The sequence below is a fragment of the Aphelocoma coerulescens genome, chromosome 1A, assembly GCF_041296385.1.
Source record: "Aphelocoma coerulescens isolate FSJ_1873_10779 chromosome 1A, UR_Acoe_1.0, whole genome shotgun sequence".
In the NCBI taxonomy this organism is placed as follows: Eukaryota; Metazoa; Chordata; class Aves; order Passeriformes; family Corvidae; genus Aphelocoma; species Aphelocoma coerulescens.
Window position 1 is genome coordinate 46445976 of NC_091014.1, and position 17540 is coordinate 46463515.

Genomic DNA, 17540 nt, shown 5'->3' on the forward strand with positions numbered 1-17540 from the left:
AATAAAGGGTACAGCTGTACACAACGTGTAGAAACAGAGTGGAGGTAGCTGAAAGAATGAAGACCTCCTGGATAGATAAGACAGCTACCACAACTAGAGCACAGGTGGGTGGTAATAAATCTTTAAAAACCCCATCATGTATGTGGGATAGCTGTGAAGAGCCTTGGAAGGTTGAAAGCTTCAACACAATGCACCAAAACAGGAAAAAAACAGAGGACAATGTTTTAAAGTGAAGCCAGTAAAAGGAAAAAGCAGCCAAGATTATACTAGTAGCTGGCTCACTTAAATGTGTGGTTTTATATGAACAACATATATCTGGGAGTATTTTTTACATTTTTTCTGCAGTTGATATTTTTCTCTAAGATGAAAATTAAAAATAAAACGTTTCCAAGGACCTGCAGTGATTTTTAAGGCATAAAATATGAAATTTCATTCCCCAATTCCTCCTAGTCTCCATATACACATTTCTATGTTGATTTAAGTACCTACATTGGCAAGAACTTCATATCCTCACTTCAACTGGAGATTATTACCTGGGCAGGCTATGGATTATAATACCAAGACATACAACACGGGTTGGGACAACCAAAAACCAGTATCCTTCTCAGACATTAAGTTTCCCTGCACTTTTTCATGACTTCAAAGTTACAATGCAGTATTTCACTCCCTGCTTCTGCTCCAAAATGTAGAAATCCTCCAACTTAGTTGAACTACCAGATCTACAAAATATCCAGCTTTCAAGGAATCATTTCATTACAGTGTTGCCAAAAGTTCTTTTCTGTTCAGTGATTTAATATTTTTGTAATGTGAAAATTCTTATGAGGAAAAAAGAAGGAAAAAAGAAAGGGAAGATTGGAATGATGTTTTATTCCTGTTCATATAGAAAGGGTCTCTGCCATCCAAGGCTGAATATTTACATGAAAGCAAGTAATATGATGCGAACAAAAAAGAATTGCATGTGAAGCATGGCAGAAGCAAATAGCTCATCTCTGCTTTTAAAATGCATCAGGAGAAGCATACCTGTATACGCTGTGATAAAGAGAGGCCTGAATCTGCAGGGACGATCTGTATTCGTTGTGGTGTCCCATCCATTAGTGTTTGTGTAACAGCTTCCTGGGAATGTGTAACCTAGAAAGAAGAAACAAATGTAATGGACTGACAATGGATATACTATTTTAATGGATCCACTACCTTAATGGATTAAACCTTATGGTTTCTCTGAACAAGGCCACAGAAAGTCTGACACTCTTATTCTACAAAGAATGCAAATGCTTGTAATCTAATTCAACACCTTAATTTTTCTAATTAGAAAATTTTCCTTTAAACCCATTCTGAAATACCTTCCAATGTGAAATTTACAAACACTTTAAGTAAATTGATTGTTGACAAGTCCATGTATGTCAATCCAACTGAATATTTACCACTGTTGATGTTCATGAGACACAGTATCTATCATCACCGCTGTGCTATGTTTGCACTAAATGTACTTTAATGGCTTGCTTGAAATGACACAAGGTTTTCTTGTATGGAAACACAGCAATTGGCAGTTTCAATTCTGTTTTTCTGTTAAAGAATTCTATACTGGGGAACTATTAACAAAGGTAGAGAAAACTAATAAATTGCATGAAGTTGGCAAGCAGTGTATCATATTATAATCTGTGTGAATGCTCTTAGATACAATTCATGGAAGTGTTTTAACAATTATCAATATTTTTTAAATTCTTCACATCCTACAGGCAACAGCATATGGGGGAAGGTATTATTCACTACATTACCTGTCAATAGAAATTAAGGAGAACTGCCATTTGTAGCAGCTTGATCAGAAAGGTCAGATTTTTTGCAGCACAAAGAGAATTTGTCTCAACAGAGTTTACAGACGCCTTGAAATTGAATTTTTTGTCTTAAATTCCCACATAACTCCAGAACATTTTTGCAGTTCACAAACTGCCTGCAACATCCTGCAATTCCATATTAATAATAATTCCCAGTATTTACACCATTATACAAATACTCCTCTGCACCTGATTCCCCCTCTGCCCCTCCCAATTAATACAGAGAATATATATGTATATTGCAGTAAAGTTACTGTTTCATAACAGGTTGTGAGGGTTTTTTGTTCCTCCTGGACCAGCTTCCTGATTTTGCAACCATACCATCATCTAAATGCTAGTATCAGCAGACAAAAGCAGGCCAGAACATGCAGCTGGAGTCAGTATGAGAGGGGGACAAGGTGGTGGGTAAGACTTCCTCTTACAGCAGAAATACAAGCTCCTATCAGCCTACATTGATTTTGAAATTTTGCCCAAAAAGGTGTTACTTTTGGCAGCAGTCTCATAATCTACTTGCTCCTCTCCCCTCAGTTTGGTAGGTAGAACTGTCTGATTAGTCATTCCATGATCAGGAATAGGACACTGATGCAGGTTGAAAAGCAGCCCAGCAAACAGACAAACAAAGCCTATTATTAGCACAGATCAAACCCTCAGTCCAGATCTCCACAATGCTCAGAAGCAGATGCATCAGAGCAAATGAGAGAGGTTAAGCTGCTGGGGAGATTGCTTAAGCTGCCAGCACCACCAAAAGAACTGCTTGTCAAACTACTGCCCAAGCCATTTCTGGACACTGCTTTCTAAAAATACCCGATTTTTCTGAGTACAAGTACTTTTAAACAATTCATCCACTTCTTTGCTTAAGTAAAGGACAAAAAACTGCTCATTACACAGCAGCGTTTTCAGTTCAAGAGAGGTACTTTCAAGCACTAAAATTCTGCATCAGCCTTTCAAAATGACAGGTACACGTGGTGATTCAGAAGTGATTAGAGTTCTATGGGCATTTATCTTTGCTTTACAAAATAAGCTATGTATTACAGAATTGCTTTACATTTGCTCCCTTAAAATGTCATGATCCACATGTTGTGTAAGGTAAAACTGCTCTTTAACCCCACAGAATATCAGCTTGACAGTTTTGCTTCTATGCAGAATACAAGTTTTTTATTGCAGTTAAAAGAATACTGGTAAGAGTAACTGCAAAATTTGTTAAAAATTGTATTTTGTATGTGTGTGACAGGCTGTTTCAACAACTATGTAGCTTTCCTCTGTTACAGTAAACTGGCAGGACTGTGGAAATGAACCACCATATACTTAGTGTTCCCAACCACAAATTAAAGAAAGAAGAATGCTACAGGCTGTTGGCAGGTAGCTTCCCCACAGGAATCAGGAAATGTGATCTTGATGTAGAGATAGGAATTATCTCACACAGAGCAAAAGATGACTAGGAGATGGCAGAATCTGAGAAACGATAATCACTGCACAGTACCCATAGGGAAAGGGTTATATTTTGCTTTAATGTTTTGCTTTTATGCAGAAAGTCCTAAATCAACAAAAACGCGTTTGTGAACACCATTGTAAAATTGCTGCAATAATTTTGTGATTTAAAATCCTTCATGAACAACAATTAATATTAAAAAGAAATCAAACTCTATGTCACAAAAGATTTCTGACTATTATTTCGATGAGACACAGAAGCATTTTCCATTCTCCTCCATACTGGAACATCTTTTCCTTTCAAGTCTTTTTCCTTTCAGGTTCTACTCATGTAAATTTTTCTTGTAAATTCAATTAAAACTACTTCAACATTCAAGATAATTATAAATGCTAGCAAAAATACTGCTGAAGTTCTCTAGATGTTAAACTATGATTTTTCAGTGCTTACGGTGATTAGGAATGCCACCAAGCAATAACAGCCTGTAGGTAGGCAGGAACGTAAGTTATTGCATGAAGGCCCCTGTGAGACTGCTTTCCTTGCTGACTCCACCTTTCAGGCAGCACACTCATGCATGGCATGCACCTTTGACAGGAATTTTGGCTAAAGGAGTCCCAGCTTGCACTGCCCTTGGGGATGCTTTTCAGTCCTTCCAACCATGTGCCTGGTTGGACTGCAACCTGGACAAAATAAGGAGACTGATCACAACCAAGAGGGAGATGACCTTCCTCCACTATGCTGTAATTTACTTTTTTTCCTAGTTTTGTCCACCACATGATGACACAGAGAGCTTACATGAGCAAGACTAGCATAGCATGAGAATAAGTAGCTAAGTGAGGATTGGGGAATGCTTAAGGTGCACTGCTGCCAAATACGGTGTGACCGTCTCAGACACAGTAAAACCTTGCTAAAGGACAAATCCTAATCTACACTGCTGACAAAACAGCCTTGAAAACTGTAGAGCTGTGATTTCACCATGAACAGGAACAGTCAATAGCTCTCTGCAGCACTGCACCTTCACTGTCTGTTTTCTTCCCTGCCTCCCTTTGGCTACCAGCCATCTCCTTTGTGCTGGCTCTGGTACTCATTGGAGCCTTCTCAGACCCTAATCAATGGTAATCCATTAGAAAATCTCCCACTTGTTTTGGCTGGGTTATTAGCTTTCTGTTGTTGGGAAAATTAATAAGGAAAGAAACAGAAAAAGGACCCTCTCTCTCCCATGTTACTGAGATATTAAGTTAGCTCAGTGCCTCCTCGAATCACATTATGAAATTGAGAAACAACCCCCACAGAGGCTAAACACCATCACCACACCATCCTCTGAGTGGAATGTACACTTCAGCTAGCTTTGACTAGCCTTGTGCTGTCAAAAAGAGACAAATTTAAACAGGAAATACAGCCCTATTTAGACCTCAACAAAGAATTACAGTCCCAAAACAAAACTGCATTAAACAGGTGTTCTCATCTAATAAAGAGGACAAGTAATAAAAAGAAAACCTCATACATCCCATAAATCACTTAAGTCCTTTCGAGATAGCCGTAGCAACATTCAGATGCTACAAAATAAAAGCTGTGAGAATTTATTCAGAGTAGAATTAACCACCCCATCCCCCACTCCAACCTTTCCATCTGAAATCAAGGCTGAGAGGAAATAAAATTACTTGAGAAGTAAGTCTGTGTCTAGACAAGAAACCAAGAGTGGATATTTCAAGCTAAAAAATAACATTTATTTAAGATAAATAAATTACTGTCTCTATCTAATTTAAAAGGGTGCTAATTTTAAATAGTCTATGCTATGCTGAAACTTTCTAGATAACTATGTATACTCATATCCACCCTCTCAAACTATCTGTGCATCTGTGGCAGTTCTCTGGCTGCAGTACACAGATTCTGCACACAGGTCACAAAAATTGAAACTAGAAATCTGCAGAAACAGTTCAGTCTTTCTTTTGACACATAGCAAGCACATATATCTGAAAGCGAAGAACGTGGTAAAACTTTAATAGTGAAAACAAAACTGACAAATGAATTGCATAGTTGTAAAGTAAAAGCTGTGTCCTGACTTTTGTAACTAAAAGTGAGTAAAACAATTACACAACCAGATGGCTCTCTGAAAACCACTACAGGCCCAAAAAGCAGAGCTGAACAGCTACTGACTTACTGGAAACACTGCTAGATTTTTCTTAATTTCTGTGGGGTGGACTTTGGCAAAAAAGACTTTGCAGCATAACTTTAAAATGGAGATAGTAAGTTTTTCTGCCTTCTGAGGGAAGTGTCCAGAAGTCTTGTCTGTACTAAAAATTTTCTCTGCTGATTTTGGTTTTTACATATCAGTCTGTGTATTTTATTATTCAATTTCTCTTAAATAGGACTCAAAATTTATGTACCTCTCCCATTTGCTGTTCAAAAATTTGATGGGCCAGTTCCTCTATGGTTGCCATGATCTCTAATCACCAGAATTTCCTGTCAAAGAAAGGAAAGAAGATGCTTAACATCTGTAGTTTCAAAAGTAAAAATATCTTGGGGAAAATATAGTTCACATAAGTGCATTCACAGTTTTATGAAGATGACATCCCTGCAAAATTTAAAGTTTGATTATACATAAAATTAATTCTATAAAAATAATTAATTTGCTATTTGAAAACTTTGTATTGTTTTATTCGAATAACTCACACAGAGACTGCCTATTTTTCCTCTTCTGCTTTTCCAACAAGCAGTAAAATCACTGTGAGAACAGAAGTCTTCTACTGACCATGACATCAGTAGGGACATATTTAACATCTTAAAAAACTGGAACACAGACAGTTTTGTTAATGCAAATCAAGAGGGGCAAATCTAACCTCTTCTGAACTCTTTTAGAGTTTTTTAGTATTAACAGGAGTGCCCGAAGGTCAATTTTGTAACTAACAGGAGGCAGTACTTGGGACACAGAAAATACGTGTTTAAAAAAAAGGATGCTGTTTCATTATCACCACCGTAGCTACAGCATAAGCCCAAATCTTCATGAGAAGAATTTTGTGGGATTTAACAGACCCTACTACATGAATGCAGTATAAAGGATTCATATGCATGCCTTGTTTATTTGGCAAGGCATGTATTATATTACTGATATACAAATATTCACTAGACAGTACTTTAAAGGAACATTCACAAATCATGAAGCACCATATAAACAATTTTACTGACAAAAGCTAATTAAAAGCACTGCAATACCTACTTCTTGTATGAACAAAGACAGTACTCTTACACTAATACTGGTTTTCATTCTTTAACTTCTCTGGAACTCCTAGGAATTACCTCCTCCTCAGTGAATCTCTAAACCTCCCCAATGAGCCATGCAAATAAAACATTTAACTAATTTTTAACTCAAATTTAACTCAAGCTATTTCTGCTCTTAAAATTGGAAAGAGAAATCTTTCTCAACTAGCGCAAGAACTGCAGGCCTCGGAGGTGTGCCCAATGGTATACTAAAGCCTAATTAATGTGTGCAAGGGGAAATACAGAAATATTTGGGCACTGTACAGCATTCTTAATCACTTACTAGCACGCTGCATTATTAGTTAAATTAGGGCAAAAGATGACAGACACGCATATAGAGATACGATTCTAAAGCTTATGCTGAAAAGCATTATCTCCTAGGAAGACCCAGTATCAGCAACCTTCCATGAGCATTCTATCAGCCCACTTCTGCATCCAGTGAGCTGCAGCACAATCACTATTCAAAGAGCACTTGGAATTTTCAAGATAGGCAGTGTGTCTTATCCATGTTTTCTTCTTTTAAATAAAATACGAGTAACAAAATATTGCACTGTTTATATATACAGTGCCAGAAATGAGTGCTACTTCATTACAAAATAACAAAAAAATGGCTTTGAGGAATTAATTTGCACCAGCTAGTTAGTTCTGCTACATCAGATGCGACTGCCCTCACAGTCAAGATGTATTAGTAAAACAACTTAGCTTGAAAACTGAAAGTGATTTAAACTGACATGTTTTACCTTGGAGTAAAGCAGTGAAGGAATACGTACGTATTCAACTATGATGCACCAGTCATAGGGAAACTAGCTCTCAGAGAGGCATAAACCATTAGCAGTGAATTTCTGAAACTTATCTAAAAGCGACTCATTTGAACTACACTTGCACGAACATAGGACCTCAAGTACACAAACAAGACTGAACACTTATGATGAAGAGGAACCTGGAGAAAAGTTTGAACCTGTCCTACCTCTTCATGCTGTCTGGAACAAGCACAAGGAGATTCAACCTATGGATGCAGAACCAGCTGTCAAAGCTAGACAAATCATCTGAGTTTGAGCTCATGAGGCACGCACACAATGGAAAACTAATGTACTCACTATTATTGACAAGAATTTACATATTAATCACATGGTGTTTTATATTTTGACACCTGCCCTTTCAATTTAAATAAACATTCAGAAGTATGTTCTCTTGTGTGTTGTTGCTTTATTTAACTCAGTGATCCCTAAACCAAAGGACACTGAAAAAAACAGTATTTGTAACACCAGTACACTGTACTAAAATATCTTAATTGAAACCACCTCCAATAAACCATGCAACTTTGCTCTGAAGAGCATGCATAACAGTGAAAAAAATCACCTTCAATATTTCAATTATAAACTTTTAGACAGCATTTCATGTTGCAGATCAACTACTGAAATGGAGAGCTGCAACAGGCGTTCCTATCCCATTTCCATTTTTATGATTTCATCTCTTCGTGCCCTGAAAAGTCAGTTCAAGCAACTGAACTGGCAGAACTCTTTCTTACTTGCAGAGTCAAGGAATAGTTTCAAAAGCAGTTTGAACAGAACTTACAGCTCACCCCCAGGAAGGAGGTCCTGCTTGCCCTGACCAAGCTGGGGTGGTCTTGACCACACAGTAGAAAATTTAACTCACTAAAAGGACAGAAAACTCAGCTGGCAGAAATGCACCAATCATCTAGGTAAGCACACTGAACTGATTTCTTTTGCAGTCAGATTCATTCTATGGCAGACAAAAGGGAGAACATGTTGTTATAAATCAAGAGAGGGAAGAAAAGAAGGAAGATTTAAGGAGGAGGCAAACCTCCATTTCTGTTGTTGTTGGTGGGGAAGCTGATAATTCAGTTGAACTGCACCATGAAACCATACTCTTTGCTATTGGCCCAGCCAGCTGCCTGATGCAGCTCACTCTGGAGTCAGACAAGCCCACAGCCACTGAAGAAGCAAGGTCACCTCTCTGAGGAGCAGCTATGTGTTAAGCTGTGCATCTTGCTCTGGGGACAGGGGAGCAGGACAGGTCAAGGAGAACTACCTACAAATTCTCAGCTAACTTTGGTACAGCTGTAAAAGGTTTTGTAGTTCATGTTTTGCTTACCTAGGGTATCTGTGTTAAGACTTCACATCAGGTATGCTTAATCACTCTTTAGACATCCCTGCAAGGAATTAAGCAGAAAAAAAAGCTTCAGCTGTTTTTCTTCTATTATGTACATTTTAAAATTTAGCACATTTTTCATGTTTTTAAAAGATTCTTTTCCTGAGTTACTCCAGCCAACATTCTCAGAAACTGAATTGTTTCACAAGAAATGATAAATATACTCTAAACTAAAAGCTACCTGAAATTGAGAAATGTTCCCTAAACACCTTGTAACCTTCACTTCCCAGCAAAGGAAAGTACTTGGGGGATGAGGGAAAGGCCATGGATGTTGTCTACCCAGAGTTTAGGAAAGCCTCTGACACCATCTTCCACAGCACTCTCCTGGACAAACAGGCAGCCCATGGCTTGAACAGGTGTGCTGTTCCCTGGGTAGGAAACTGGCTGGCTGGCTGGGTCCAGAGTGGTGGCAAACAGAGCTATATCCAGTTGGTGGCCACTCACCAGTGGTGTTCCCCAGGGCTCAGTACTGCACTCAACCCTGTCTAGTATCTTTATCACTGATCTGGGCACCCTTGATAAGTTCGCAGATAATGCTAAGCTGGGCAGGAGTGCTGAACTGCTGGAACGTAGGAAGGCTCTGCAGAGGGATCTGGACAGGCTGGATCAAGGGGCTGAGGCCTGGGGATGCTGGTCAACAGCACCTGAACATGAGCCAGCGTGTGCACAATGGCCAAAATGGCCAGTGGCATCCTGGCCTGTATCAGCAATAATCCAGCAGGACCAGGGCAGTGATTGCCCCCCTGTACTCAGCACTGGTGAGGCCATGCCTCAAATGCTGCATTCAGTTCTGGGCCCCTCACTGCAATAAAGACTCTGAGGTGCTGGAGCATGTCCAGAGAAGGGCAACAGAGCTGGTGAAAGGTCTGGAGCACAAGTCTGATGAGGAGCAGCTGAGGGACGTGGGGGTGTTCAGCCTGGAGAAAAGGAGGCATGGGGGAAAGTTACTGCTCTCTACAAGCACCTGAAAGCAGTGAAGTTGCACCACGGGAGGTTTAGATTAGATACTAGGAAAAGTTTCTTCACTGAAAGGCTGGTCGGGCATTGGCGCAAACTGCCCAGGACATGGTGGAATTGCCATCCCTGGAAGTGTTCAAAATGCATGTGTGTGTGGCACTGGGCTTAGCGGCAACCACAGCTGTGCTGAGTTAACAGCTGGACTAGATCTTTTTTCAACCTTAATGATTCTAAGTATCATCAGCCTGAGTTTTGATCTTCAATAACCAGAAGTGATCCTCAAGGTGTTCTCATCTAATGTGAATCTTCCTGATTTCAGAAATGCTCTTTTCCATGTTTGTCAAAACCCTGCCACACACCTTCAAAGGACACATGAGGCCATATATGAGAAATATTTATTGCTAGTATAGGAAAGAAGTAGACTGAGTCAATTAATTGGCAGTTTCTTCCTTAGAATACTCTGTTCTCCTTTCAAAATGAATGAAACAAACCAAGATAAACCAAACTTTATTCAGATGCTTAAGACTGCTAAACACATTTATATTTCCTTTCTAAAGTTATCTAAAACATTGAAAGGATGATACCTGGAATTCTGCAAGACCAGAGACCACAATGTAAAAAAACCTGCACATACTTTTAGGATCTTATTTATAATGTCCAGCAGCTAAAAAAACTGTAACATTAGTTACATTAGGACTACAAGCAAGGAAGGAGAGCCAAGGCTCCTGCCAACACATCAAGCACTATGTTATTTACAAACATTGCCCAAATAATTTTTACCTCATTTATATCTCACTTTGAACGCTCTTGCAAAAATTATTTTCAACTGCCGCTGTTTCAACCAGCAAGCCTATAGCTGCTTATAACAAGCACTGCTCAATTGCTCTACTGGTTTCCCTTTTACACATCAGACTAAGATCCTTGCCTTTACTTTTACCACAAAATTTCTGAAAAACGCAGTGGTAAAAAGTGCTTTGTCCCATGGCCATTTAGCTACTGATACTGTCACAGCATAAGCTCTTACTTCCTTCTACAATTTTCTGCAGATCTACCATTAAGATCTGAAACACTGTAAAACTACAAAACAAACATAACCTTTCTAAAATTTTCCTTAAAAAAGATGTGTTGCTGACAACTATGTCAAGTTAACAACATTAAGACTGTCAACATGATTAGACTGTTGCCTCTGCAAATGTACAATACATTCTAGTTTGGCACCCTTGTATTCCCTTACTCTGTGATGATCCCTTTGCACATTTTCTTATTAGTGGTAAATTCCTGAGGCCAGGGAAAAATCCTTCTCAGAAGATACCCAGCACAGAAACATTCTGCTTCTGTTGCTCTAGATATGGAGTAACACAAGTATCAGCATCTGTACTCACACTGATTAGACCTGCTTTACAAGGATAATCACTACACTTGTTCTCAAATTTATTTCTTGAGTGTTTGACAGCATTACTTGCCATGTAATTAAATAAAAAATGAAGCTATTTCAAAAACACTTGAAAAAAAAAAACAGAAACAGAATTATATATCCTCCTCTTTTCCTTAGAAAAGCTCAATCCCTCCATCCACTAGAAGCAGCATCTAAAAGCAGGCATTTTGACAGAAGGCAGGCATTAGACTTCCTCTTAAATGCATTAAAATGCATTTATTGCTTCTCTCTTCAATCTTCAGACTCAAAACGCTTCCAAAATATTTTTGTCTGTAAGTTACATATTGTTAGTTTATGCTCCTGGTAAATGAGTTAGTGAGCCTTCTTGGCAAGACTCAGAATTATTTGTAAATGCATCACTATCCTCAGTTAGTGTAAACTGGATGGTGGTGAATCTGGCATCATCAAGTCCAATGGTGTTCCACTGCTACTTTAGATAAGCACTCTGTAGGCCACCACGGCCGTGGAAAACTTTGATTAGCTTGCACCAATTAAACCCATCCTCTCTACTTCTTCCTCAGCTTTTATGTGCCAGAGTTTTCTCCATGTTTCAGTCAAAAAAACTTATTAAATACTTACTTTTTAAAGTATTTCAGGCTTACTCCAACTGAAATGGGTCAGGAAACATTCCCATGAGAGCAGACAGCAGTTTTGAGGGTTGGTAGTTAGAAGCACTAACCTCTCCACTAGTACAGTTAAGTTATACCCAGAAGACATCACTGTTTAACTTACCCTTCTTCAGGGACAAAAGTTATACAACTTTAATTGTCCTAGTAGGAGGTTCCTATTAATAGCATTTTTTAATATTACACCAGTGTAGACTGAGGACTTTGAAAGCGGTAGCAGAAGTATGTTTCCTTATGTTTGGATGCTCAATTTGATATAAATGGTAACATCTCTCATTTTATTGTATTACAGCATTAGTATAGCTGCCCCACTATCAAGTGCCTTGATTCTGGTGTAATACCCTTAAAATGAGTAAGAACAAACCACATCAGCATGAAGAAAATTTTCTCATGTTGTATGTCCATTCCAAAGATCTTCAGTTTACTTTGGAAAAAAGTGTCATGCCCCTGACCAGTTTTACTGGTACAAAAATAGTATTTGTAAAATTTTAGTAGTTTACCTTACCCTGCTGGCACTGTTAAACCAGTTTGTATGCATAGAAGAATTCATTCCAATTACTATGTATGGAATGTGTCTTAATACAGGGGTCTTTCCAGATTAAATTAACCTGTTAAACCAATGAAGTTACACAAGTATGTTCTAGATACTTTAGAGGTACAGGTACATTAACTAGTTATGACTGCAGAAGTTACTGTGAACTTTACTTTTTGTTCTTTTATCAGTGTGCTGGTTTTGGCCAGGGGAGAGTTAATTTTCTTTGCAGTAGCTGGTATGGAACTGTGTTTTGGATTTGTACCGAACACAGGGTTGATAATACAGAGATATTTTTGTTATTTTTGAGGAGTGTTTACACATAGCCAAGACCTTTTCTACTTTTTGTGCTGCCATGTTGGTGAGGAAATTGGGGGTGCATGGGAGGTGGGTGGCAGACGCAGCCAGGACAGATGCCCAAAGGTATATTCGATACCATATGACACCATGTTCAGTATATAAAAATGGAAGAAGGAAGAAGGAGACAGAGTGATGGCATTTACCTTCCCAAGTAACCATTACATGCGATGGCGCCCTGCCATCACCTTGGATATTCAGCCAGCTACTTGCCCTGGAGATGGCTGAACACTTGCCTGTCAATGGGATACAGTGAATTAACTCTTTGTTTTGCTTTGCTTGTGTGTGTGGCTTTTGTTTCCCCTACTGAACTGTCCTTACCTCAAACCACAAGTTTTTTAGCTTTTACCCTTCTGATTCTCTCCCCAGGCCCACCAGTAGGGGAGCAAGGAAGTGGCTGCCTGGGGTTAAACCACGCCACACAGTAAGGACAAATACGGGAAGGTCAACACGACTTTTTAGGAAAGCTCAAAAAGTTCGTGTAACAGAAAGCTAACTGGAAAAGAAGAAGAAACTTAATCTCTCCCTGTAGTCATACTGCTTCACTATGAATGATTTCAGTACACCTTAAAGTCAGCTAAGGATTTTAGCTCAGGTCATCACATTGGGCTTACAGGCGCTCTGTACCTTAAAATGGAAACTAGTCCTAATTTCCATTATCAAACTAATCATATACTAATTAAGAATTCAGCATAGCCTACGCCAAACTTGTTTAATAAACTCCTACACATAAAATAGAATGCACTTAACAATCCATCTATGATTGATTAAACGTGTCTGAGTTAGTGCTTAAATAAGTTAGAGAACCACCCAAGATCTCTTCATACTTTAGAGCAGTTTTCTGCAATGCTTTATAGATAAGAAATTAAGCCAAGGAATCCAAACACATTTGTGAAACAAATGTGCTCAGTGCTTCATAGAAAAGCTCAATGAACACGGCAAGCTAAATGAGCTGTTCTTGGATTATTGTTCTATAAACCACTTTGTTCAAGAGGGTGAACAGCTGGTAGACTTAAAGCAGTAAGATTCTCTTTATCAATGAATTGAGGAATATTTATGTGACCCTTGACACCCACCTACATACTGTTTTTTAAATTCACATGAGATCCAGGTTTAGACAGTGCATATATATGAGACAAGTATCAACAGGAAACTGAAGCAGCTGGACCCGCAGGCAAGCAAGGGAAAATGAGATGCTTGCAAAAGCATAACGGAGTAATTAAAAGACACACAGCAATACAGAAAGATGCATTTGTAGGCATGTCTGTGCAATTAATTTAAAATCCGTGCTCTCGCTACCTTTTCTTGTAAGCGTGTGCTACAGTGGGAAGAAACGAGGAAACGAGGAAACAGAATCACTAGGACAAATTTTCAGATGACCAACAAATCATTTTTACAGTTTGGGCCACCAAAGACATAGTCCCACTTTTAAGCCTTGTCTTCTGCTTCTTTTATCATGGTATCTCTAGAACGTGCCCCATCAGCTACAGGTGAGCTGATTTAGCTCATTAGTCCCACAACCAACTGGGAAAGGAAGGAGGAGGAAAGGCAAGGGGGCTGTCTGCAAGCGAAGCCTGCTCGCAGGAGCACTGGCTACGTGCCAGAGCTAGATAAGGAGACGGCCATTTAATCAGGTCAACCTGCCCTGTGTAATGCCAGCCATAGCTGCATCTCCACCTGAAACCTGCAAAAGGAAAAAATGAGAAAAAAACCCCAAACTGGTGCCCTGCACCAGAGCCGAAGCTGCACCATGAACCACGACCAGGAAGCTCATCTGACTGAAAACTTCCCCATTCACTGGATTAGGTTCAGCCAGGTCCATTCTAGCTGGCACAGAAAGATCACACTAACACAGCCCAGCAAGTGCAAAGCCTTCTTTCTGAACACGTTGAGGCAGTACATCCTCTATGGTATAATTACAGTATTTTATGAGCGGTAGCCCCACTGCTGGCTTTGTTCCAGTCTGCCTTCACAGCTGTAAACTCATCTTCTGACTTTATTCACCTTGCACCTAACAATTGTTACACATAACACAGGAAAAGCAAGTAGAAGCAGAACCAAGATCACTTCCTTTTTGGAAAAAGCCCACAATGTTACAACAGTTAATCTATATTGCCAAATTGCCTATACAGGTGTTATGCAAGGTGACCGTTTGGAGTATTCACTGAATTACAGCCACAGATGAGGTAGTTGATACATGAAGGTACTCTACAGAAACCAGCAAACCTCTTCAACAGTACCACTAATAACATAACCCTTACAAACTTGCACATCTGCATATCCACAGAAGCTTACTTCAGATTTAAAAAAAAAAAAAAAGGCACAACAAAACAAAAACCACAAACATACAAACAAAACCTCCACACAACAAAACTGAGTTTCCCACACACCCTTCCACTAAATTTCTTTTGATACTGTTCCATATGAAATATTCTGGGGGATGAACTGATCAAGAGCAGCCCTGCCAAGGACTTGAGGGTTCTCGTGGATGAAAGGCTACACACAGCAATGTGCACTGGCAGCCCAGAAACCAAACGTGTCCTGGGGCTGCATGCAAAGCAGCGTGGCCAGCAGGTTGAGGGAGAGGATCCTGCCCCTCTGCTCTGCTCTGGTGAGACCCCACCTGGAACACTGCATCCAGCTCTGGGGTACCCAGCACAGGAAGGACATGGACCTGTTGGAGCAAGTCCAGTGGAAGCAACCAAGACGACTGGAGAGATGGAGCACCTCTCCTACCATGAAAGGCTGAGAGAATTAGGACTGCTCAGCTTGGAAAACAGAAGGCTTAGGGTGACCTAATTGCAGCCTTCCAGTACCTGAAGGGAGCCTACAAGAAAGACAGAGAGGGACTTTTTATAAGGGTATGTAGTGACAGGACAATGGGCAATGGCTTCAAACTGAAAAAGAGCAGAGTTAGATTAGATATTAAGAAATTCTTTACTGTGAGGGTGGTGAGGCACTGGAACAGGTTGCCCAGAGAAGCTGTGGATGCCCCATCCCTGGAAGTGTTCAAGGCCAGGTTTGATGGGGCTCTGAGCAAACTAATCTAGATCATGGCATTCCTGCCCATGGCAGGGCGGTTGGAACTAGGTGATCTTTATGTCCCCTTCCCAACCCAAGTCATTTTGTGATTCCCTGTTTTTTTCCTTTGTTATCCACTACACCGGATTAGATTTTGCTAAGAGGGTGTGGGTGTGTGTTTATGAATTTTTTTTTGTTGGGTTTGGTATTTTTTGAATTCTTACAAACATGTGAAAAGCACTCTGAAAAAATCTTCATATTAAGTCAAATTAAGAGCCATGTTGACACATTGTCCTGCTAATACTTCAAAGGAAACATTACTACAATAAATGGGTAGCTCACACACCACAAAGTTACTGCTAAATTATAAACAGCAACCTCAACTTATTTGGAATGAAACAACCATTTATTAGAGCAAATATGACAATAGCAGAGGGTTTGGCTTTATTTTTTTTGGTGGTTTATGTTTTTCAAATTTCCACTTTAACTTCCAACAAAGGCATTCAAATACTGAGCTTAGTCCAGCCTGGCTTACCACCAAGTTGAACAATAGTAAATTAAATTAAACAAATTTAAACAGCCTTTTAGAGAAGGCCTGGCAAAGTCAACAAAATTAATCTAAATATTGATACAGAAAGGCAGTTCTTAGACAATGATTTTTAGGAAGGACTGTATTTCCTTACAAAATCTGCAGCACTGCATCGTAAGATATACAGGACTCAGAGAGCACAAGCCATCTTCCAGTCTCAGAGAACTGGAATTTTAAAGAGTTTGGTTTTACAAAAATTAAATCCTTTGTAGATTTAAGATTTTGGCAAGTAATGCAGTAATCTTGTGAATTAAAAGCTGATGACTGAAGGGTAAAAATATGGACAGGTATGCATACACAAGAGTAAGAATTTAATTAACTGTACCTTTGCAGTTTTATCCATAAAATTCTACTGATATAATTCTGTTTTGCAGCAGGTTACCTTATGCCAATAATGTACAGGCACAAGTTTAAAGTGTTAAAAGCAACTTGGAACACCACTGAGGAAAAAAAAAAGTAAAAGCTTTACCAGAAAGTAACCCTGGTACAGTTTAGTTTCCCTGGATGGTCACTGTTGGTTGCATGCTGCAGCCTGTGTGTGACAAAAAGCAGAGCGCTGTGCCAGCAGAGCCTGTGGCCCCACACCCTCCCCAGCAGGTTGCTGCTTCTTCACAGGGGATGTTAAACCCACCAGAGGCCTGAGAGCTCCCTGATCTGCATTAGCCAAAACAACTCAGGTTAGCAAAGGTCACTATTAAAAGTGCTTAAGCCAGGATGGCTGCTGAAGCAGGACAGACACACAGACTCTGTACCAGCCGCAGCACTTGCCAGCTGAGAGCCACACTTCGTCCACCAGCACAACAAACATGGACAAGTTTAGATGTGACACCACTCTAGTCCTTACACAGTCAAGCTCCTTATTTAAGCAAGGGGTACTGCCTTTTTTCAGGGTTTTTTGACTCAAACATTGGACACAAATTACTTTCTTTAGGTAGGCTGCTTTGCTTCACAAATTCTACAGCAACTCCAGCAAATTCACTGGCTGCACAAACTTTCATTACATAACACAATAAGCACATGATAAATTAAAGCAAAAATTGACTATAAGCACAAGGAACAAACTAATCTACCTATTGTAAATACGAGATTTCACATCACAGATGAAAGTCAGTTCTCACTGGACTAGCACATTAGCTACAAGTATTCTGTAGCGGTATTTCACATGTGAGTTATTTAACTTGAATACTACAATACCAGTGGGCTTTTGTTTGGTTTTGGTTTCCTGTACTCCTGTCTGCTCCCCCAACCTTTAATAACAGAATGTAATAATGAAATAATTCATGTCGAAGGGTACTTCTGGAGGTCATCTGGTTCAACCCTTTTTCCCCAAAAAAA

The 17540-nt window shown here is 39.5% G+C and overlaps 1 protein-coding gene across 10 annotated transcripts in view; it reads right to left on the bottom strand.

The window, feature by feature from the left end:
* NR2C1 (nuclear receptor subfamily 2 group C member 1) overlaps positions 1-17540 on the bottom strand; it is a 48068-nt gene that overhangs the window by 28387 nt on the left and 2141 nt on the right. For 2 of the 10 annotated variants that reach the window (XM_069000238.1, XM_069000246.1), the window contains exons 2-4: positions 8632-8689; positions 5646-5721; positions 1021-1128 (exon numbers count right to left, since the gene is read on the bottom strand). In XM_069000238.1, the coding sequence (XP_068856339.1) occupies positions 1021-1128; positions 5646-5699 (162 nt within the window). In that variant the 5' untranslated portion in view covers positions 5700-5721; positions 8632-8689. Of the gene's footprint in view, positions 1-1020; positions 1129-5645; positions 5722-8631; positions 11639-12741; positions 15999-17540 lie in introns of those variants that run through there. The other 8 variants (XM_069000298.1, XM_069000306.1, XM_069000265.1 and 5 more) reach the window with 6 other exon arrangements.